The 21,993-nt window shown below is 36.3% G+C and overlaps 2 protein-coding genes across 4 annotated transcripts; one reads left to right on the top strand and one right to left on the bottom strand.

Moving 5' to 3' along the window:
* The first annotated feature begins 348 nt into the window (after positions 1-348).
* On the top strand, positions 349-7,492 carry LOC130999109 (ferric reduction oxidase 2-like). 3 transcript variants are annotated; one of them, XM_057924608.1, is made up of 8 exons: positions 349-663; positions 740-839; positions 928-1,110; positions 1,436-1,670; positions 4,734-5,061; positions 6,005-6,248; positions 6,344-7,050; positions 7,134-7,492. In XM_057924608.1, exons 1-8 carry the CDS (start codon positions 492-494, stop codon positions 7,271-7,273), a joined length of 2,109 nt encoding a protein of 702 aa, XP_057780591.1. In that variant the 5' UTR covers positions 349-491; the 3' UTR covers positions 7,274-7,492. The 3 variants fall into 3 exon arrangements, with proteins under 3 accessions (XP_057780591.1, XP_057780590.1, XP_057780589.1); XM_057924607.1 differs by having other exon boundaries at positions 925-1,110; XM_057924606.1 differs by having other exon boundaries at positions 355-663; positions 922-1,110.
* On the bottom strand, positions 7,424-20,499 carry LOC130998675 (uncharacterized). Its single transcript, XM_057924089.1, has 20 exons — positions 20,487-20,499; positions 19,961-20,063; positions 19,051-19,483; positions 18,729-18,952; positions 18,119-18,314; positions 17,817-17,947; positions 17,558-17,732; positions 17,412-17,465; positions 16,927-17,106; positions 16,379-16,491; positions 15,865-16,041; positions 15,578-15,635; positions 15,001-15,060; positions 14,703-14,744; positions 14,479-14,609; positions 14,224-14,359; positions 14,060-14,137; positions 8,235-8,351; positions 8,078-8,140; positions 7,424-7,992 (listed from the first exon to the last, which is right to left on the bottom strand). Exons 1-20 carry the CDS (start codon positions 20,497-20,499, stop codon positions 7,906-7,908), a joined length of 2,571 nt encoding a protein of 856 aa, XP_057780072.1. The 3' UTR covers positions 7,424-7,905.
* Positions 20,500-21,993: the final 1,494 nt, after the last annotated feature.

Genomic DNA, 21,993 nt, shown 5'->3' with positions numbered 1-21,993 from the left:
ATCAACCACCAATATACAAATAATATTAAACAATTCTACTTAGCGAAGCCAATAATATTTCACTCCTTTAGTTATAAAGATACAAATAAAGAAATAATGGATTGCAAGAAAAACATTATATATATATATACTTACTCCAGTGGACGACACATATTTTAATAAAATATGAGTGAAGTTGTTAATGAAGTAAGAGTCTCACTTTAAATGTGAGTGAGTTACGTGAATCCTACTATTATAAATGAAAGTGACAAATATTTTGTAGACGTATTGAAAAAGAAATTGCGGCAAATTTTTCATAGAACCAAAAGAGTTTTAAATTAAGAAGATTGAAAAGTGACAATTTGTGGTCACTAGTCCATTACCAAGCTGACATAACATTTTCAAGTCACCAAAGAAAAGAAAAAAAAAACTATATATACACAACCCTTTTGCCTTCTCACTTTCCTTCCAACCAAACGAGCCGAGTTCGAGTTCGAGTTTGACGCGCTAGAATGGCCTCGTCCGGCGTGATCAATGCCATTAGATCAGCAATTCTGTTGCTGGCTCTTGTGATATTTCTGGGGAATATTATGATGTGGATCATCATGCCAACTGATACTTACTACACTATTTGGGTGCCCCATCTCATGGCTGCTACAAATTCAAGCTTCTTTGGAATACAAGGTTTTCTTTTTTATTTTATTTTATTTTTTTTCCTATGAAGTTGATGAATCATCTCTAACTTCATAGTAATATATAGGTCCAATCATGATGGATTTCACATTTCCCATTCTGCTGATTGCTGTTTTGGGATGCTTTTATCTGCATTTGGGGAAGAAGGAAAATGCTGTCACAAAAAGGTATCAACATTAATTTTTTTTTCTTTCAAGAATCACTTTTTTTTTTTAAAATAAAAATGAAAAATGTGATTGAAATGAAAAGCAGCAGCAAGGCAAGGAGTTTGAGGTTGATGAGGAGACCAATGATTGTGAAGGGGCTTGGGATTGTTACTCTAACAGAGATAGCTTTGTTCACTATGTTCATAGCTCTTTGTGCTTGGTATTTTGGAGGCTATGTGCGCCATTGGTTTGAGCAAGTTTATCAAAGATCTTTGTCCAAACATGAACAAGTGTAAGAAATTTTTTCTCAAGAATCTTGCTTTTTAACCTTAATTAAAGATGTGTTCTTTTTTACTATAAATTTATCACGAGAAAATAAGGTATAAAAAAATTCACCCTTTAACTCACTTTTTTATTTTCTCCCATTTCCTACTAAGAAGGTGAAATTCTTGTTTTTTTTTTGAGGAAGAACGTGAAATTATAGTTCGTAGGAAATGAAGGAAAAGAAAGAGGGATTTAAATGATGGTTTTTTTTTTTTTTCATATAATTCTTGTTTCTCAATAACAGCATACTTCATTCATAACTTTTTTTTTTTTTTTTTTTGAAATAAATGCAGGTGGCAAACTAAGTTGGATAGAGTAGGCATAGTGACAGGGGTGACTGGAAATTTGTGTTTGACATTTTTGTTTTATCCAGTTACAAGAGGTTCATCCATTTTGCCTATGTTGGGATTAACATCTGAAGCAAGCATCAAATACCATATTTGGCTTGGAAACTTGGCCATGGCCTTATTTACTGTTCATGGATCTATTTACTTTCTTTACTGGATCATCACTCACAGATTATCAGAGGTAAAATTCTTTCTTTTCTTTTCTTTTTTTTTTATTGTGTATTCCTTGATTTGGTGAAAAGGGATAATCAGCATATTTCACATATTCTAATAATGATATCATACTGTTTCTCAAAAAAAAAAATGATATCATACCAAAAAGTTGATAATTTTCACTATTTTTTCACTTTTTACATATATTTTTTATGGTGAATCATTTTTCTTCGAGCAATATGGAAAGTAAAATCAGGAAGCTAATTTTCCCTCTTTTCCACTTATTAATATTATTATTATGGAATAGTGGTGTGATAATATTTTCATATTTTATTTCATGCTCTTTAAAGTGGAAAAAAAAAAAGTTTATCCCATATTTTCCCTATATTGTAGATGGAAAAAAATATGACATCAATATTTTATGATAATATTATCATTAATTGGAATGAAAATGAGAAGAAATTATCTGCTCGATTTTTTCTTTCTTCGTCTCGTAATTATCAACTTTACTGAACATGTGAAAGTATTCAAAAAGTAGCAAAAACATATAGTTTCTGCCCTTTTCCATTAAAGAGGATACACCCTTGATGATTGAATGGAAAAATTAACAATTACTCTTTCCGTCCCATTATAAGTGAGACTCTTTTTTGGGCACGAAAATTAAGAAATGTATATTTTGTGTGTAGATGAAAAAGTGAAAAAGGTGTTTAAAGAGTAAAATTTTTACCCAAAAAGAAAAAAATCTCACTTATGATGGAACACCCAAAATAGAAAGAGTCTCATTTATAGTGGGACGAAACGAGTAAAAAAAATGAATTGGGAATAGGGGTAAAGCAGAAAGATTGGCATAACTTTTTTTATACATATATAAAAAAATTTCAAAATAGATTACTTACTAAAGAACAAATTTTCATTTTCAAATAAGATAGATGGATGGAGTATTAGAGACATGATAGGGTTAGTGAAAGGAGAGAATTAATGATGATTGTGGTGAAGCCACTCATAACAACGTTAGGTTTAATTAATTAAGTGGTGATAAATAGTATAAACCACTGATTACATTATCAAATAATGCACATGAACACTTGGTTTACAAGATTAATTGACAACCACAAACATAATTTGATCCCTTTTCACTATTATTAATTTCTTAAGATATTGCTAGATCCCCTTTTTTGTTGGACCTCAATTCATAATTACCTCAATGCTTTTTTAAAACTTTTTTTTTTTCAATTTACTTGAACACATCATTACCCACCTAACTTTTTTGCATTGGAGAAACAAAAAGAAATCCAGTGATCACCAAGCAAATCAAATTAGTAGTCAAGTTCCCATCTAAAGAAGTTTTTCCCACCACATGAATTAATATTCATTCCCTTTCACATTCCCATTTTCATTTTATTCCTTGCACACTCATATTTTCCCAAAATTATGTAACTTGTGACAAGACATACTCCCATAAATCTTAATGCATAATTTATCTAATACTATTGAATAATTTATTGTTTTCATACAATAAGCTATAATAACAAAAAATAAAGTAAACCTCCACCACATAAAATCCTAATAGTTTGTCACACACATAATTTACTTAATTCTATTTTGATGAAATATACTTATATAATAATAACTTGTCAACTACTGCAAAATGCAAAATTTCTAGAAATGTACCCACAAATAACAAGTGGAAGTGAAGTGGGAAATTGAAATTCAAGATTTGAGAGGGGCCCACCTTCACAATCCACACAAAAAGGTTCAACCATTTCGGTTGTTGGTAATGTCAGCAAAGATGCCTTGTGACAAACAAGAAAAAAACACTTCTTTTTTTCACACTTGTCAACATTATATGGCTATGAAAATATACCAATATTTTCGTTTTATCACAAAATCCCCACAAAAATGAGCTGTTTCAATTATTTATATCAGAAAACCTATATATGCTGAAAATTATGATGTCATCTTGACGCAATTTTTAGGTCATGTTTTTATTTTATTTTATTTTCGCTTTTAGTTTTTGAGTATATTGTGGAAACATATCAAATACTCTCAAAGAGTGTCTTATCTTCACTTTCAAGTTTGAACGGCAAAATTTTGTAGTCCTATTTATGGAATATATAAAGAAATAGTAGAAAATACTTACCAAAAGAATTAAGAATATATAGGAATCATCTTATAGCTAAGTTGTCAAATCTTGAGAGTTTTTAAAAATCTCAATTTTATTTAGTAACACACGAATATTTGTGATACACTTTTTTGGCTTTTTTAGGATACAATTTTTAGTGTTAAACTTATGTACTATTTTCATTTTTCTTATTTTGCTCCAATTTTTTTCAGTTTCAATTTCTTTTGATTATTTTAATTTTGTAAATGTTAATTTAGGGTTGTAATACAAATCCAATTAGGATTTATAATTATTTATTTGTTTTAAATTGTCAAAATTTGGTGAATAACTCATTATTACGATTTATAATATTTTAATACTATTAATTAAGATTGATTATATTACAATTAATTCTTCTTTCATAATAACTTTTACTAAAATATTAAATTTAATGGTGGTACACCAAAAATTGTGGTATACACGATATCGAATTGCCGATGAGACCATATGTCCCATAATTTACTGTGCACTACAGTGTCTCACTCTTAACTTGTTATATTTTTTATTTTATTTTTCTTTATCATGTTTTAGTATAATTTTAAGATAATTAACTAGGGTTCATTCATCCAATTAGAGTTACTAATTATTTTTTATATTTATTGGAATTAAGAATGGATTATTTGGATTAATTAATTCAAAAGTTAGGATATATAATTTTAATTTTTAGTAACAAATATTAAATAGAGCTTATTATATAATAATATTTTATTTTTATAACAAATATACATAAACTAGAAAAATTAAGAGTGAGACACGATGGTATATACACAATAAATTGCGGGACAGAAAATCCCATCCGACCAAATTGTCCATCACCAAATATATTTATGTAAAATCTATCAGCCCTACTATCATAATCCATACATGATAAATCCAAAAAACATATACTCCTATTTAATTTTTTCCTAATATATTTGTTAATATATTCAGGCGCTGAAATGGGGTGACAACTACGTATCAAACGTAGCAGGAGAGATGTCATTGCTATGTGGATTGGCCATGTGGATTACTTCTTACCCTAAAATTAGAAGGAAAATGTTTGAGCTGTTTCTCTACACTCACTATCTCTACATTTTCTTCATGATTTTCTTCATTTGGCACATTGGCATTGGGTTTGCATGCATTATGCTTCCTGGTTTCTATCTCTTTCTCATGGATCGATATTTGAGGTTCTTACAATCCAGGAACAAAGCTAGGCTTGTCTCCGCAAGACTTCTCTCCTGCGATATAATTGAACTCAACTTTTTCAAAAGTCGAGGTACATAATTTCATACAATTTTAATTATTATTATTATTATATTCCCTCCGTCCACCAAAAATAGTCCCAGAAGAAGACGACACGAATTTTAATGAAAATGGTTCAGTTTATGATCTCACTTAAAAGATAGTGTTAATAATAATAATTAATTGTACTGTGATTTGTGAGTGGAGAAATGAGTCCACCATGTGATAGAAAACTTCCAAAAGTAGAAATTGATTAATTTTTGTGGACATCTCAAAATGACAAAAATGGACTATGTTTTGTGAACGGATGGAGTATAATTTATATATTATAGTATATTTATAACCTGAACTTGCAGTGGATTTCAGTAACTTTAACTTTGATTCGTCTTTTTTATGATTTGAATTTTAAGAAACTGTTTAATTATAATCACAGCAAACGATAGTTGTTTTATTTATTTATAATGATTACACTTGAAACGATGACCAATTACCACGACATCAGAGCTTAATATATTGTATGCACTAAAGGAGATTTTCACTGGTAGATAGCGCACCGTTAGTGAATGACCGGTGTAGTTGGAATCGAGCTTGAAAGTTTACTTCATTGCACTAACTTTCAAGTGTGATTCTGACTACACCCATAGTCTGGTGATAATGCGCTTACTACCGCTACAAATTTGGTTTAGTGTGGAATAAATAGGCTTCGTTCTCGTGGTAATTGATCATCATTGTGGGTGTTATTTCGATAAGGAACAACTAAATATATCATAAGTTTTTATGTGACTGTGGCTATAATTAAACAATTTCTCAAAATTCAAACTATGAAAAAAAGAAAAAAGAAAAATCAAAGTTGAGGATAAACCGAAATTCGCTGAAAGTTGAGACTTCAAACTATAATTAGTCCTTACTTGCATGATTGGTGTAGTTTTAGACTGATCCAACGGCTCATATTTCATCTTTTCTTGGATCTACGGCAGCTTTGAGTTACAATCCAACTAGTACCATCTTCATAAATGTGCCCTCCATTTCCAAGCTACAATGGCACCCTTTCACCATCATCTCAAATAGCAACTTGGAGCCACAAAAGCTAAGTGTGTTGATCAAATGTGAAGGGAATTGGACTAGAAGCCTCTATGACATGCTCTCATCCCCGTCCCCCCTCGATCGCCTCGAGGCGGCCGTGGAGGGGCCGTACGGGCCCGCCGCCACTCATTTTCTAAGGTACGCTTTACACATAACATGCATTGATAACATTCGAATACGAGCATTTGTACGGTATTTTTTGGACTCATAACCGTCCCCGAACGCGTCCACAGGCACGACACGCTAGTGATGATCAGTGGAGGGAGTGGCATCACCCCATTCATCTCCATTATAAGAGAGCTAATCTTCATAAACTCCACACTAAAATGCAAGACTCCCAAGATCATGCTCATCTCCTCATTCAAGAACTCATCACATCTCTCCATATTAGACCTAATCCTCCCAACTTCTTCCACCTCGAATTCCTGCAAACTAGACCTGCAAGTCGAGGCGTACGTGACGAGAGAGAAAGGGCAACTCAAAGAGCAGATCCCAAAACATCGTACAATTTGGTTCAAACCAGAATCATGTGACATTCCCATATCTCCCACGTTAGGCCCCAACAGTTGGCTATGCCTTGCTGCGATAATATCATCGTCTTTCGCCATCTACCTCGTGCTGTTCGGGTTCTTCACGCAATACGTAGTCTACCCTGTCGACCAAAACATCAACGTGTTCTTTTCCTACACCAAGAAAGGCTCCGCGAGCATGCTGTTCCTCTGCTTCTCCATGGTCGTGGCAGCCAGCACGGCGTTCCTGTGGAACAAGAAATGCAATGCAGACGAAGCCAAGCAAGTTCAAGACATGGATGAATCTGGGAGTAGTGGATCAACATCCAATTCATCGTTTGATCAAGATGATGTGGAGATGGAGAGCCTTCCACTGCAATCCATGATCAAATCTGTCAATGTGCATTATGGTCAGAGGCCCAACCTCAAGAGTAAGTAAAAAGTTCACAACAACACACACACACATACACACACACACAGAGTGTTTGATTGATGTATGTGATCATTATTGTAGGGATCTTGTTGGAGATTAAAGAATCAAGCGTTGGAGCACTTGTTAGTGGGCCCAAGAAAATGAGAGAGGAAGTTGCAGCTATATGTTCATCTGGGCAGGCAGACAATCTTGAGTTTGAATCCATCAGCTTCACTTGGTGAATGTGTTAAAATGGATCAACAATTAATGGAATGTGGATAGAGTAAGACTAATATTAGTAATGTGTTTGAGAATCTCATATATTGATTTTGTCTATGAAGAATGTTTGAATAAATAAGCAACTACGGCCGTTTCTGTAGAATTGTTTGAAGTGAAGCATAAAGTATTGTATGATTGTAACTTCTATGTTTTGATACATATATAATAATTTTACATATCAATAATATCTCGCACACAAGATTTTTTTTTTCATCGCAAACTTTTGTCTAAACTTAATACAAATTTTGTGTACATCCTACTTAATAGCCGGCTATCTCTCTATCTAGCACTCTCTCTCTCTCTCTCTCTCTCTAGAAGGGGGAGGAAGACGATACAAAGCTCTCAAGAATGAAAGAAAAATTATTAATAAAAATAAGCAGACGATGGAGAAGCGTTATTTTTATGCACATACATTGTTTACTGTAACTTCTGCTGCAATTTCCATAGGCAACTAAAGGGTCTTCTTCCAACATGAAACGGCATATATATTCATCGATCTTCAGAGAATGTTTTCGCTTAGGCCATGATGAAGAAGCGAGGAGTTGCAAAGGTTCGTGTCAAACCAAATTTGTGGGGTTTTAGACGATCAGTTAGCTCATTTACCTTCAGCGCTAGGAGTTGACGAAAGCCTTCCCTCCAACTCTTCCAACAAGTCATGGTATTCAGCAAAAGCTTCATGTGCCTTAAACATTGCATGCAGCAAAAGCACGATAAGTATAACAAAATATTAGGTGCTACAGCTGAGATATGTGAACTGAGACCGTTACCTGTATCGTCTGGCTGTATGCTTTCCACAACTGCAAATTATGCCTAAATAAATCATAGAGGACCTAACGACAAGGAAAGTGAAATGTGTCAACAGGAATCGGAGAGTTAGATGCAAGAAATGGCATTCTTATAATTTTAGAAAAATGTTGGCCATACCTCTGAGCGCCTCAATAATGTGGCCAAGACCACGATCCATTCCTTAAATTTGACTGAGCACATATTTGCCAGTAGGAATTCTGCATCCAAACGACTTTGCAACGTTCCCATATGCAGCTGCATGGGAAAGCGACAAGGTGGTGAATGATACAAGTATACCAAGTTACTTGAATATATTGGACAATTGAATGTAGTCATTTGTTAATCGGTGCATGCATTCTGCATTTTACACATGCATCCAGTAGGATCCAACAAACATCAAGCAACTTGCATAAGAAAAAGACTAGGTTTGGCTCTATTGCAATATCAACTTAATCTAGGCAGCAATCATCGAGACATCTAACAAAATAACCATAAGAGTTTGTTCTCTTTGATTGCATATTTATCACGAGAAAATGAGGGATAAGAAAAGATAGGTAAATTTTAATACTCCATGTTAGAGGTCCCTACTTTTTTTATCTCATGTTCTTTAGGGTGGAAAAAAAGTTTATCACGGTCATCTTTCCTCTCATGATAATATTATCACACCAATCCCTTATGATAATATCATCCACAATTGGCGTGAAAAGGAGGGAAAAGAGCTACCCAAGGAAATCATTCCATCCTGACCGAAAAAAATTATCCATTGTGACACGGGACGGTATTACGTAGAAGACAAACGTTCTTCGTACGAAAAAGAAAGAAATAGATATATAAATCTAAACAAATATTGTATCCCCTCTTAATACATATTAGAACATATATATAGTCCTAGAAACAAACCTAGAACAATACGGAAAGGAAATAGACTCCTAAAAGAACACAAAGACTGAAAACAAATAAAAGAACATAGGCCAAAAGTGCCTAGACACAAACCAAAAGCTGCGTGAACTGCTAACTGCTCCATATCAGTCTCCCCCACTTGAAATAAAACTCGTCCTCGAGTGATCCGGGTATACAGATGGCTCAGCAGGAAAATAGCGATACAAGTCAGCCACATTAAAGGTGCGTGAAATACCCATCGACTCTGGCAGGTCCACCACATAAGCGTTATCATTAATCTTGTGTACAATCTTATAAGGACCATATTTCTTTGGCTGCAACTTATGATATTGCCCGACCGGAAAGCGTTCACGGCGAAGGAAAACCATCACTTCATCACCAACCTCGAACACATTCAAGCGACGATGTTTATCAGCAGCTTCCTTGAATTTCTTAGTAGTCTCCAACAATTTCTGACGAACTGCCGTCTGAATATCACAAACATCATTAGCCAAATTTGCAGCAGAGATACTAGCAATCTTGGGTAGCTTGACCAAGTCAACGGCATGGTGAGGAGATTTCTGATAAACAACAGCAAAAGGAGCTCTTCCTGTCGAGCTATGGACTGCATTATTGAAAGCAAATTCTGCTTGTGGCAAAGCAAAATCCCACTACTTAGGACGGTCTCCACAAATACAACGAATAAGATTGCCTAAAGTTCGATTAACGACCTCAGTCTGTCCATCCGTTTGTGGATGCGCCGTGCTGCTAAAATTCAGTGAAGTATCAAACATCTTCCACAACGTCAACCAAAAATGACTAAGGAACTTAGAATCGCGATCAGAGGTAATAGATTTAGGCACCCCATGCAAGCGAACAATCTCTCGAAAGAAAAGGCGTGCAATGTGTGAAGCATCTGAGGTCTTCTTGCAGGGAATAAAATGTACCATCTTTGAGAACCTATCCACAACAACAAAAACAGAATCAACTCCCCGTTGAGTTCGAGGAAGACCGAGAACGAAATCCATAGATAAGTCTTCCCAAATAGCTTCCGGAACAGGTAATGGCATGTATAATCCAGTATTCTGGGCTTGCCCCTTAGCCGTTTGGCAAATATAACATCGCCGTACAAACTTTGCAACTTCGCGTTTTAACTGGGGCCAATAATATCGTTCTTCCAAACTAGTAGTAGTTTTCTCTCGACCAAGGTGTCCACTCAAACCACCACCATGCAGATCACGAACTAATTTGTCCCTTAAGGAAGTTCGAGGGATGCACAATCGATTACCCTTAAAAAGATAACCTTCATGTGAGTAAAAGTCTTCAACAGGCAACTGATTCCATATTTTCGCAAAGTCCTCATCAGCTGCATACAATTCGGGAAGAACTTCAAAACCAACTACCTCATGGCTCATCGTCACCAATAGAGCTGCACGCCTACTTAATGCATCGGCGGGTTTGTTCTGAACACCAGATTTGTGCTTCAATGTGAACGGGAATTGTTGCAGGTACGCCACCCATCTAGCATGCATCTTGCTAATATTCTTTTGACTATTAATATGCTTCAACGCCTGATGGTCCGTATAAAGAACAAATTGATCCTGAAGGAGATAATGTTCCCAATGCTTCAAGGCGCGAAATACAGCATAAAATTCTTGATCATAGGTGGACCACTTTTGCCGTGCTTCGTTCAACTTCTCACTAAAATAAGCCACCGGCTTTCCCTCCTGAGACAGAACAGCACCAATTCCAACTCCACATGCGTCACATTCCACAACAAAAAGCTTGTCAAAACTGGGAAGTGCGAGTACAGGGGCTGAACACAACTTCTCCTTAATCAGCTCAAAGCTCTTCGTTTGTTCAGAACTCCATTGAAATTTTCCTTTCTTCAAACAATCTGTCATAGGCGCCATAATAGTACTAAAATTTCGAATGAACCGCCTATAGAAGGTAGCAAGTCCATGAAAGCTACGGACCTCCGTCACAGATTTTGGGATAGGCCAGTCACGGATCGCTCTAACCTTCTCCTCATCCACACGAATTCCATCCCCACTAATCACAAAACCAAGGAAAAGAAGACTAGTTTGCATGTAACTGCATTTTTTTTGGTTAATGTAAAGTTTATTAGCCTGTAAAACGATCAAAACCTGGCGCAGGTGCTCGACATGTTCGTCTTCATTAGTGCTATAAACTAGGATGTCATCAAAGTAGACCACCACAAACTTATTCATAAATGGCTGTAATACCTCATTCATCAATCGCATAAATGTGCTAGGGGCATTTGACAATCCGAACGGCATAACGAGCCACTCATAAAGACCCTCTTTTGTTTTGAAAGCCGTCTTCCACTCGTCTCCCGGTCTGATGCGGATCTGATGGTAACCACTTCGCAGGTCTATCTTGCTAAAAATTCTCGCCCCAGATAAGTTGTCTAACATATCTTCTAACCGTGGAATCGGAAACCTGTAACGCACAGTGATCTTATTTATTGCTCGACTGTCCACGCACATGCGCCAAGAACCATCTTTCTTTGGAGTTAGTAACGCGGGAACTGCACAAGGGCTCATGCTTACTCGAATCAACCCTTTGAGTAACAAATCCTCTACCATCTGTTGCAAAATTGTTCCCTCTTTTGGACTCATACGGTAGTGAGGTAAGTTTGGTAACGAGGCTCCGGGGACCAAGTCAATGGCATGTTGTATATTTCTCATTGGCGGTAACTTTGAAGGAAGCTCGTCAGGAACCAAATCTTGAAATTCCTTAAACAATTCGAGAACTCGATCTGGAGTCTCGTTCATCCTTGCAGAATTTTCGACCATGGGTACCGTCTTCACCACCAAAGCAAGAATTTCTCTAGTATCTCGTGCATCGTCCATCAATTCTTTCACTGAACGGGTTAATGTCAGAAACTTATGGTTTTCAATTTTCTTTTTAAACCCTAAAGGCAGCAACGTTATGCTCTTCCCATCCTTGAAGAACTGATAAATATTTTTCCTCCCATCATGAGTAGTGCCAAGATCAAACTGCCAAGGTCTGCCAAATAGTAATTGACAAGCATCCATGTCCACAATGTCACACATAACCTCATCTTTATAATATTTTCCAATAGATAAAGGCACACGACACCTCTCCTTAACCTTGATACCCTCACCATTAGTAATCCACACAATACTATATGGTTCAGGATGTTTTTCCACAGGTAATTGTAATGCTCGAACCAAACTTTGAGAAATAATATTCTCACAGCTGCCACTATCTATAATTAACTCGAAAATCTGATGAGAGATCGTACACCTGGTTCGGAATAGAGCGTTGCGTTGGGAGTCATCTCCTCGTGGTGCTAGTAGAACCTTACGAACCACATACGTTGGGTGTTCGTCATATTCTTCTCCATCAGGTCTGCAAACTCCCTCTTCTTCATCGATTTCATGCTCAGTTGCGTCGTCATCCTTACCATGCTCAGTCATATTCACCGGACGGCGTTTCGGACAATTGTTCGATCGGTGCCCAATCTCCTGGCATCTGTAGCATTTATCTCCGGTTGGCTTAGCATATGGATTTTCTGATTGTTTCTTTATGTTCTCCTTCACAGCAATTTCTCGTTTATTAGAACTTGAAGCAACTTCGAGGTTAGAGTTTGGTTTGTTTGTTTCACCAAAATTCCTGCGATTTTCTTCTCTCCCATAGTAGCTCCTAAATCCCATGGATTCGGCCCGTTGCGCCATATTCTGGGCCTCGCTGAGAGTGAGGATAACTTGACATCCAATCTTCTCACGGATTGTTGGCTTCAGCCCATGAATATATCTCGAAACTTGTTGCCCTTCAGTCTCCATCAGATTATTTCGCGACGATAAGCGCAAAAAGTCCGTAGTATAATCTGCTACAGATTTTTGTCCCTGAATTAGTGTCTGATATTGATGGAATAGAAACTGTTCATAATCCGGAGGAAGAAAACGAGCCATCATCATCCTCTTCATCTTCACCCATAATCTCACCGGTTGTTTTCCCAAACGTCGTCGTTGGTTTTGCACTTGCTCCCACCAAGACGAAGCTCCTCCTTTTAAGCGATATGCCACCAGTTTCACTTGTTTGTTTTCATGAATTTCTGCGAAATCAAAGAATCTTTCAACTTCAGCGATCCAGTCTAGGAAAGCTTCAATATTGAAGTTTCCATTGAAGGAGGGAAGGTCTGCCTTCATGCGAAACTCATCATGCCTTTGGTTTCCCCTAGGGTTAGGGTTAGGATTTTCTGCAAAAAACTCTTCCGCTTCTTCATCAGATGAATCCTCCTCATAAGTTTGTTTCACACCAATCGGTTGGGGACCCGTACGTTGAAGGACACGAGCAACTCTCCTGCCTCCTTCTCCGTCTCCTGGATTACCCCGACGTTCCTCTACTCGCTCAACACGAGTAGTTAACATATCAACTGCTATTGTCAGACGTTGCACCTCTCTGAGCACATCAGCGATGGTAGGCTCAGGTACCTTGTCTTTGTCGTTAACCATTGCCGAGGAAAAACCTTGGCTCTGAATACCAACTGACACGGGACGGTATTACGTAGAAGACAAACGTTCTTCGTACGAAAAAGAAAGAAATAGATATATAAATCTAAACAAATATTGTATCCCCTCTTAATACATATTAGAACATATATATAGTCCTAGAAACAAACCTAGAACAATACGGAAAGGAAATAGACTCCTAAAAGAACACAAAGACTGAAAACAAATAAAAGAACATAGGCCAAAAGTGCCTAGACACAAACCAAAAGCTGCGTGAACTGCTAACTGCTCCATATCACATTGTACACAACATGAGAAAATGGTGGAAAATATATTTGTTTTCCACCCTTTTCTATCAAATAGAACACACCCCAAAAGGCAAAAACTGAATAACACACTTCCAAAAATTTAGAGAACTGAGGATACAAATATTGTGTATCAACCAGAACAAAAGCAGAATTAGCAAGATGATGGGATAGCCAGGCAGTATCTTGAATTTGCGTCAAGAAAGATGTTCGAAGTTCATAAGTGATGAAAAGCGTTTAAAAAGTCTCAGTCAAGAGTGCTCTACAGAAGGATTACCTTCTGCCCAATCATTTCAAGCCCTGAAGCAAAGTCCTCCAGACGAGCACTTCCATATCTTTCTCGTTGAAGATACTCCTGTAATAATTCTATCATGTTATATATCTCAAAGGGTAATGAGAAGATCACTCTTCTGAAGGGGGAAAAAAAAGGAGGAATCATACCACTAGATCAAACTGTGTGCCTTTGACAAATGCAACAAGCTCTGAAAGTTCCTTTCCAGACATCAAATAGCTGGCGTGGCTTTCCAGAATATTTTTAACAGAAGCAATATGTGCACTAGGCTCTTTTGAAGAGGGGCTGCCGTATGTTCAATGAAAAGGAAAAAGTTCATAGGAATCAATGAGAGTGATGAAGCCAAACAAGTGGAACAATTATTACAAAACACATAATTTGACAAACTAATTACCCAGCTTTACCTTTTTGCATCATTTGATTGCTTCCTGAAACTAGAAGGGAAAAGAAAATATCCCAAGAGTCTTGGAGAATCTTTCTCAGAATCCGTACTAGAGTGTTCATAATCTCTTCCTGATCTAAGTAGAAACCTCACCTAAAAGAAAAGGGTTAAGCACTAAAGAAAATTAGAGGGAGGGAAAAAAGTGTCCATCCTTAAGAAATCACACAAGGTAATGCAGACACTTACCAGCTCCCCAGCCAGTTCATACAAAGACTCATTAAGTGTAGCCTAAACAATGGATAAGTCCTCATCAGAATGTATTAAATACAACTCAAGAGGGAAAAATAAGGAACACTCTGGTATAGCGTCGCAAGGAATGATGCACAAAATATCAGCCAGGCAGTATGAGGAAAGCATGACATATAGCAATATTCAAGTATCTAAAAGGGTTGGAGCCCATGTAATTTATTTCGGTTCAACTAGATATAAAGACTACAGATTTCCATGTGCTTATTTTGAGTAAATACAGACAAAATATTATCACCTGTAATAAATTCAAGGCACAACATTGACTCACAGCAGGGCCTTCAAGTTTAGCAATGACCTGTAACAGAAGCAAGCAAGGTTTCAATTAGCACAATACAATCATTCGCATTCAAAGAAGTCACTCTCCTTTTTCTTTAGTTCAAAATATTAACAGAGAATATTATGGAGGAAATTCTTTTGACACTATATCTCAAGCAGAGGATGATGTGCCAAAAATATCTGCATACAATGCACAGAATGTAAAGACAAGCAAGATTATGCAAAATCAGTTATATTCATGGTGATGCACGAGAATGATTTGTGACATAAATACTACATAAAGTCTATCGTACACCAAGAAGGAAATTATGCTACTAGTAACTCCGACTGGGTGACTGGTGACAGCCAACACCACATATGCAAGCAGGGTTCTCGCAATCCTAACCACATTTAAGACTGAGGGTCTATATAAGAATAAGAAGACCAGGAGCAGGAACTCTTTTCTTTAACAAACAAGGGAAAACAAAAATGACCCAAGGTAATCAGGAAATGAACAAATGCATAAAGCGAACAGAAGGTAACTAAAAGGTACTTACAAGTATATAGCATGCTGCAGTGCGGTACCATCTTTGCTGAACACATTCGTCGAACAACCTAAAAGTAAAATACTTCATTCTCAACGACCAAGTGTAGGCAGACAAAGTGCTTATGACAAAAAATTTCTAAGAACAATCTAACATCTCTGTACTTCACAACTTCTCTCTACAGTGATAATTTCGATAGGTTTCAAAATTGAAGAAAAATATGACATAGTTCAAGTTCCCCTTGCAAACAAGTTTCTAAAATATTTCTAAAGCAAAATCAAGAAAATCAAGTATCATACTCGGTTGATCTGCCGGCAGCAGAAAATAAATCAGCCCAATGCCGACCATCAGTCTTGCGTGCTACACTAACAACAACATCATAATATTCAGGAAAGTTTCTGATCAAATCACAGCTCTTTTCCAGAAGAGAGGGAGAGTGATTAGCTACAGCACCCTGGGTTTTGCTTGAATTTTGTCTGCAGAAAAGATATCATAAATTAAGAACTGCATATTAATTGAACTAATTTGGTTACAGATCTTATGATTGCTCATGCAGCGGTGAATTTCATACAAGTTCCTACAGAAATTCCTCTTTAGTATACTTGTATCAGAGGAAATATATTTACAGGATACTAGACAGAGAAGAAGAAAGCATGAAAGAACAAACACACACACACAACACATATGTGTATATAAAAATCCGTGAGACTAAAAGCTTCTGAATTAGGCCAGAACAGAAGAAGCCCAACTGAGATGAGCTCGGAATGGCTTGTATTGAAATATATGAATGGACAGAATATCTAGATCAGTCACCTGGAAATTTCAGCATCAAAAACTGTAAATAGAAGCCATTCCAGGCAATGAGAAAAATGTGGCTTCTCTGCTGATAATTGAGCAAGGCGTAGAGCTTCTTCCCTCTTGTCTCTCTGTAGTAAAACTCATAATCAGAACTTTTTTATATAGAGCTATGCGGCATGCAAGAACTTCTCCTAATTTTTCAGGAAAATAAGTTTTATATAAAGAATTTCAAACCCAGACTAAGAACTCAGTATGAGTTAAACCACCCTACGGCCAATTCATCAGTGAAGAAACAAAGGTTCAGCTCCTTTGCAACAAACATTCATTAACAACATTCAGTTTGATGCATGCTAATTCTTCTATTGACTGATGTTGAGCTCGTGCTAGCAAAAAACTATCATGATTGTTTAATAAGATCACATTGATGACTCTCACATTAGAGTGGTACATCAGAAAAGAGGTGTTTAAGAGATGAACTGGCCTCTATTCTGAATTTCATAACAAGTGCTATGCCACAGAAGAGAATCTCATTTATTGATAGCCAACATTGTTCACTTATTTACCTGAAGAAGATGCCGAAGTAGACAGTGTAATATGGTTTGAGCTTGAGGAGACGGTTCAAAACACGGGAACTCTGTACACGCTGAAAACGACATTCTCTGGGAAACACCAACTACTACACCAGCATTTGGAAGTAGACCAAGAGGATATACCTCACGATCAAATTCCAGCTCCGGATCCAACTAATATCACGTCAAACAGCATATTTTAGGTGAGATGAACAAAATGATAATGTAGAACTTTAAGCCTTGCAATAGCAGAAAACTTGTTTACTACTAAACATCCAGGACCACTTAAGAAAATATATTTAAACATCAAATGAGGGCATGAAGAGACATAACTGATGCACATATCAAAATTGAACTGTCAATAGATACTTAAAACAGTTTCACAGGCTTGGTACTTGTATATGAAGAGTTTGATGGATGGTCCAACATATATGTGTAGGAAAAATTAAATGCCTAGAGAACTACTAGCCACATATTACCTGTAAAAAATCTTCCTGTTTAAATGGATCAGCACCTAGAGATGGATACCAGACCTGCAGGTGAGCTTCTAGAAAAATTAGCAACAGAAATGTCAAGTAGAATGGATAATCTTACCAAGAGGCATAATGCCTGCAGAAACCAGTACCTGCATCCCCCGATGGCCATAGTCTAACCAGGAAACTTCCTCAATTAAGTTAGTTTTCTCCCCCGACTGACCACAGGTAACCCAAAATAACTCTACAGAGTGAGTGAGCTCTCTTTCTCGGCCATCATCCAAATCAAGTAGTGAAAGGTCCCCATTCATCCGCAGTATTAAACACCTAAAGGAGCATACAACCATTCATCAGGAAAACCTCAAGAAAGTAAAGAGTTAATAAATGAAAAGAAGGAAAATAAGCACATACTTAGAAGGCTCATGGGTTGATGATATATCATTTCTTGACATGTAGTCCTGTGGAAGCTGATCAGGAATAAAATGGATTGCAGCAGGATGGCTCTTCGCAGTCATGATTGAAAGTTCTCGTACTGTAGAAAGCTGTTTGTCATTTTATCACTTAAAAAATGTATGAAGAATATAATACTATCACTATACTGTCATTTGAGAGAAATCTTAATTCATTTGACACTGACAGAACTATAACAGTGTTTGTCAGGTAACATATTTTAACAACTATTCAAGAAAATTCTTTTTGAAGCATTTAATTACCTGTAAATCTGGAGAGCTAGAAGGTGACAATTCACCAGTTATTTTCACATGGTATATATGAACATCAAACGGGCGATAAGTGACGAGCAAATAATCATGATAAACATCCATGACCATTGGCTTTGTAAGCAATGGCTTCCGGCAAAGTAATGAACTTTGATCGAGGTGATATCTTGGGTAGAAAAGCAATTCATACCTACAATCACCAACAATTGTGACAAAACCACATGTCAATAAATGAAAATTATCGGACAAGTGACAAACAAGCTACACCAAAAACATGAAAAGTAAAGGATTCATTCCAACTACCACATAAGTTACAGACCACATAATGCAGTTGATTTTTTCTTTGAAAACAAAATTTTGTAGAAACAAATTTCTCGTAAGATGTGCTTTCATCAGAACAAAGTACAAAATTAAACACCACGTTCTAATACGAGTAGCAGCGACAAGCCAATGCATAAGACAAACAAATAAAAGGCAATGTTCCATAGACCTTTTTAACAACACCAGGGTTAGAGAAGGTGATCTAGATCTAGTGGTTTAGTTTAAAACAACAAGAAGAAACTCCCAACTCCATGTGAAGTTTTATATGCAATAGATTTCTCACGTGTTAGAAGATTCCACATAATTGCAGACCACAACAATTTTTCCTAGCCATAACAATCCCCTGCACTGAATTTGTTGTTCCTGAGTAACGTCTCCAAACACTCTCCACCTCTTTAGTCGTATGTCGTATAAGATTAAACCATGAAGCCCAGCAACAGCCAAATACATTCCGTCCTTACTAGCAGCAACATGAAGAATAGGCCAATTTTGCAAAATATAAGATACCTGGCACATCCCAAAGTCAATCAGAAACATCTTACAGTAAAAGGCAGGGCAGAATCAAACAAAGCGGGCAGACAATAATCATAAGTGTGATACATAACTGGAAGATTGAGGTGCAAGATCTTAAGTTCATCAGTATCTTCAGACTGTACAATAAGCAAGCGGTCTTCACCATAAATAACTTGGCGTACATAAGTTGTGCCAGAAACACCTCTGTTTAGGCAGCATTTTCCAAAAGAAAATGCAACAATTCTCTCTGAAGATCCTTCTTCCATAGCATAAAGCCTATATCCATGTTCATCCCAGTGCATCAGCGATGTGCCGCCCATCATGGGCTCATACTTGAAATCTTGATTTGGCTTAATCACAGGAGAAGATGCAGAACTCAAACTTATCTGGCGGATTGTAGACATCAAACGACAGCCTGAGACAGACCAAACAGTAAGTCCCCTTAACTTCCATCCAATTGCGAAAGCAGAGTTATCAGGTGTCCAAGCAATACAATTGACAGGACCAGTATCTTCCACAGAATATCTGTGATAAATCCACAAAGAATGTATTCAGTTCATGATGATTACAAGGAGATAAAAATCAAAATCAAATGCATGGAACTTGGGAAACAATAATGAAGAGATTGCATCCATACAAATTTAAGGACTAATCCCAATATTTTTTACTTTCAGATGATTAATGAAATTTTTCTCTTCATGATCTTTATGAATCAAAAAGTTATACTCGCAAAATGTAAATAATACTGAAAAATATCCAGTACCCCTTAGTCCCTCATTTATAGTTTTTTTTCTCTATCAGCCATATAACTACTTACAAATGGCACATGAACAATGCCATTAAATTGCTTATACATGTACATATACACTGCCATGCCCCTTAAGGGACGGAGAATGTAAGTTTAATATTTAGTCATAAGGCTTCTAAGAAAGGAAGAGACATGGTGTGCCATCAACATGACTATTTCCACTTCACAAGTTCTTTTGAATTGATAAGGCTTACCCCCAATCATGCAATGACACAGAGTGAATAAGTGATGCAGAATCTGCAAGTTCATACAGCTCAACAGCACCTTTTTGAGTCCCAACAGCAAGAATCTGTTGATCTGGATGAAGGGTTATATACTTAAAGCAACGCTTTTATGCTTGTATATATTGATACCTTATTCACTACTATTTTCCTATCTGAATTATTGTTATTGCATAATCCTATTATAGTCCAATTTATCTCATACTATAGATTATATGGTGTGTTGTAGATCACAGAAGATCATATAATTGGAAAAAGTTGAGATATAAATTGAGTTCACAATCGAGGCAACTATGGACGAGTTGCTGGTTTAGATTGTAGCATAAATGGATAAATAGTTTGTCTTGGCTATTTATTTATGCTAGTACCTTCGTGTATTGAACAGGATCACAGTGAGATGAATTCTTATATTCTGACTAATTAAGAATCAAGATCTCGGTGACTTAAATAATTTAACCTTAATTGAATTAATCGGTGTAAATAATTAATTGATTATTACTTTGATTTATCATGGGTGAGAACTCTGTTGAAGTTCAAGATACTCGATACTTTGGGTGATAACAATTATTATTTGATATGCGATTATATTGCAATAAGGATCCGTGTCCTGCTGATAACAGGATGATAATATCCTCTTGAGGAACTTAATAAGTTTATCGTATTAAACCCTGCAGGTGGAATTAGTTCCGATACGATAATAAGTTTAAGTGGTAGCACTCGAGATGTCGTTTATAATTAAACGACTAATTAATTAATTAATTGATCGTCAGAGGAATTAATTAATTAATGGATATTCGATATCTTAAACACGGAGATTAATTAAGTCTAATACTAGCCCCGACTCACCTAAAGAATAAAGAGGTAATTCAGTATTAATTTTCTAGTGGAATAAATTAATACTAGTGTCTCGATTTATATTCTGGGCTGAATAAGAAAAATCGAGCACTGGGAGGCCAAACTTTATTCGAGCTAGTAGATCCCCGATTGGCCCAAATTAAGGCTTAAATCTCAAGTGGACAAACAATTCATTATCTCTAGATTCTTTCTCATTAATAATTGCTATTATTATTATCTTTTGCTATTTTAATTAAAAGTAAAATGGCAAACATAATAATTGCTATTATTATTATCTTTTGCTATTTTAATCAAAAGTAAAATGGCAAACATAATAATTGCTATTATTCTTATCTTTTGCTATTTTAATCAAAAGTAAAATGGCAAACATAATAATTGATATTATTCTTATCTTTTGCTATTTTTAATCAAAAGTAAAAGATAAGAATAATATGTGATATCATTCTTAAGAATGAACAATCACGTAGCAATTAGACATAATTTTGAGAAAGAGAGAAATTGAGAAAGAAAGAGATTGAGAGTGTTTGTTCATTGGAGTTGAGATAGGATTCGAAGATCGTTGCCATCCAACGTCGAATCTTGCCGTGGGAACAATTCGGAAGATCAACTCTGGAGTCGATCACTTCTCGTTTCGCAGGTATACTTCTTTTACTACCTTGTAGGATTATGGTTTTTGTATGTACTTGTTAGATATCCGAAATGGATCGTGGGCACACGAACCGTATATCAAAATTTGGTTCCTTCAATTGGTATCAGAGCCAAGGTCCGGACATTTCGGCTCTATCGGATTAATGAGTAGTAAAACCATTAGATCTTGGTAGAACTTTGCTATATCAATATGCAGGTTTTGTATATTGTTCGTCGTCTTATCGTGGATCATTTATTTGATTTGTCGATCTTGGCCTGTAATCTTAAAATCACGACAAGCTATGCGTGATTAGATTAGGATTTCCATTTGTATTTTTTTTCTTTGTTGGTTTATCTATTGGAGAACAATAGAAATCAAGAACAGAGGGTGATAGAATGCAAAATGGAGAAGCACAGAAATTCCGGGCTCCCGCTGGTCGCCCGGTGCCGGAATTCAGCCGGTGCCGCCGTGCCTCTCGCAGGAAATCAAGTTCTGGCAGTCTCCGAAGAACAGCTATAACTTC

Source organism: Salvia miltiorrhiza, chromosome 8, assembly GCF_028751815.1.
Source record: "Salvia miltiorrhiza cultivar Shanhuang (shh) chromosome 8, IMPLAD_Smil_shh, whole genome shotgun sequence".
Classification (NCBI taxonomy): domain Eukaryota; kingdom Viridiplantae; phylum Streptophyta; class Magnoliopsida; order Lamiales; family Lamiaceae; genus Salvia; species Salvia miltiorrhiza.
The sequence above is the reverse complement of the archived record's forward strand: the minus strand, read 5'-3'. Positions and strand labels throughout refer to the sequence as shown.

Coding starts and splice junctions, on each gene's coding strand:
- LOC130999109 (XM_057924606.1), top strand. CDS start 492: ATGGCCTCGTCCGGCGTGATCAATGCCATTAGATCAGCAATTCTGTTG. Junction 664..739: donor AAGCTTCTTTGGAATACAAG/GTTTTCTTTTTT, acceptor AGTAATATATAG/GTCCAATCATGATGGATTTC. Junction 1,111..1,435: donor TTGTCCAAACATGAACAAGT/GTAAGAAATTTT, acceptor AAATAAATGCAG/GTGGCAAACTAAGTTGGATA.
- LOC130998675 (XM_057924089.1), bottom strand. Junction 17,466..17,557: donor ATGGCCATCGGGGGATGCAG/GTACTGGTTTCT, acceptor GCTCACCTGCAG/GTCTGGTATCCATCTCTAGG. Junction 7,993..8,077: donor CATACAGCCAGACGATACAG/GTAACGGTCTCA, acceptor GCAATGTTTAAG/GCACATGAAGCTTTTGCTGA.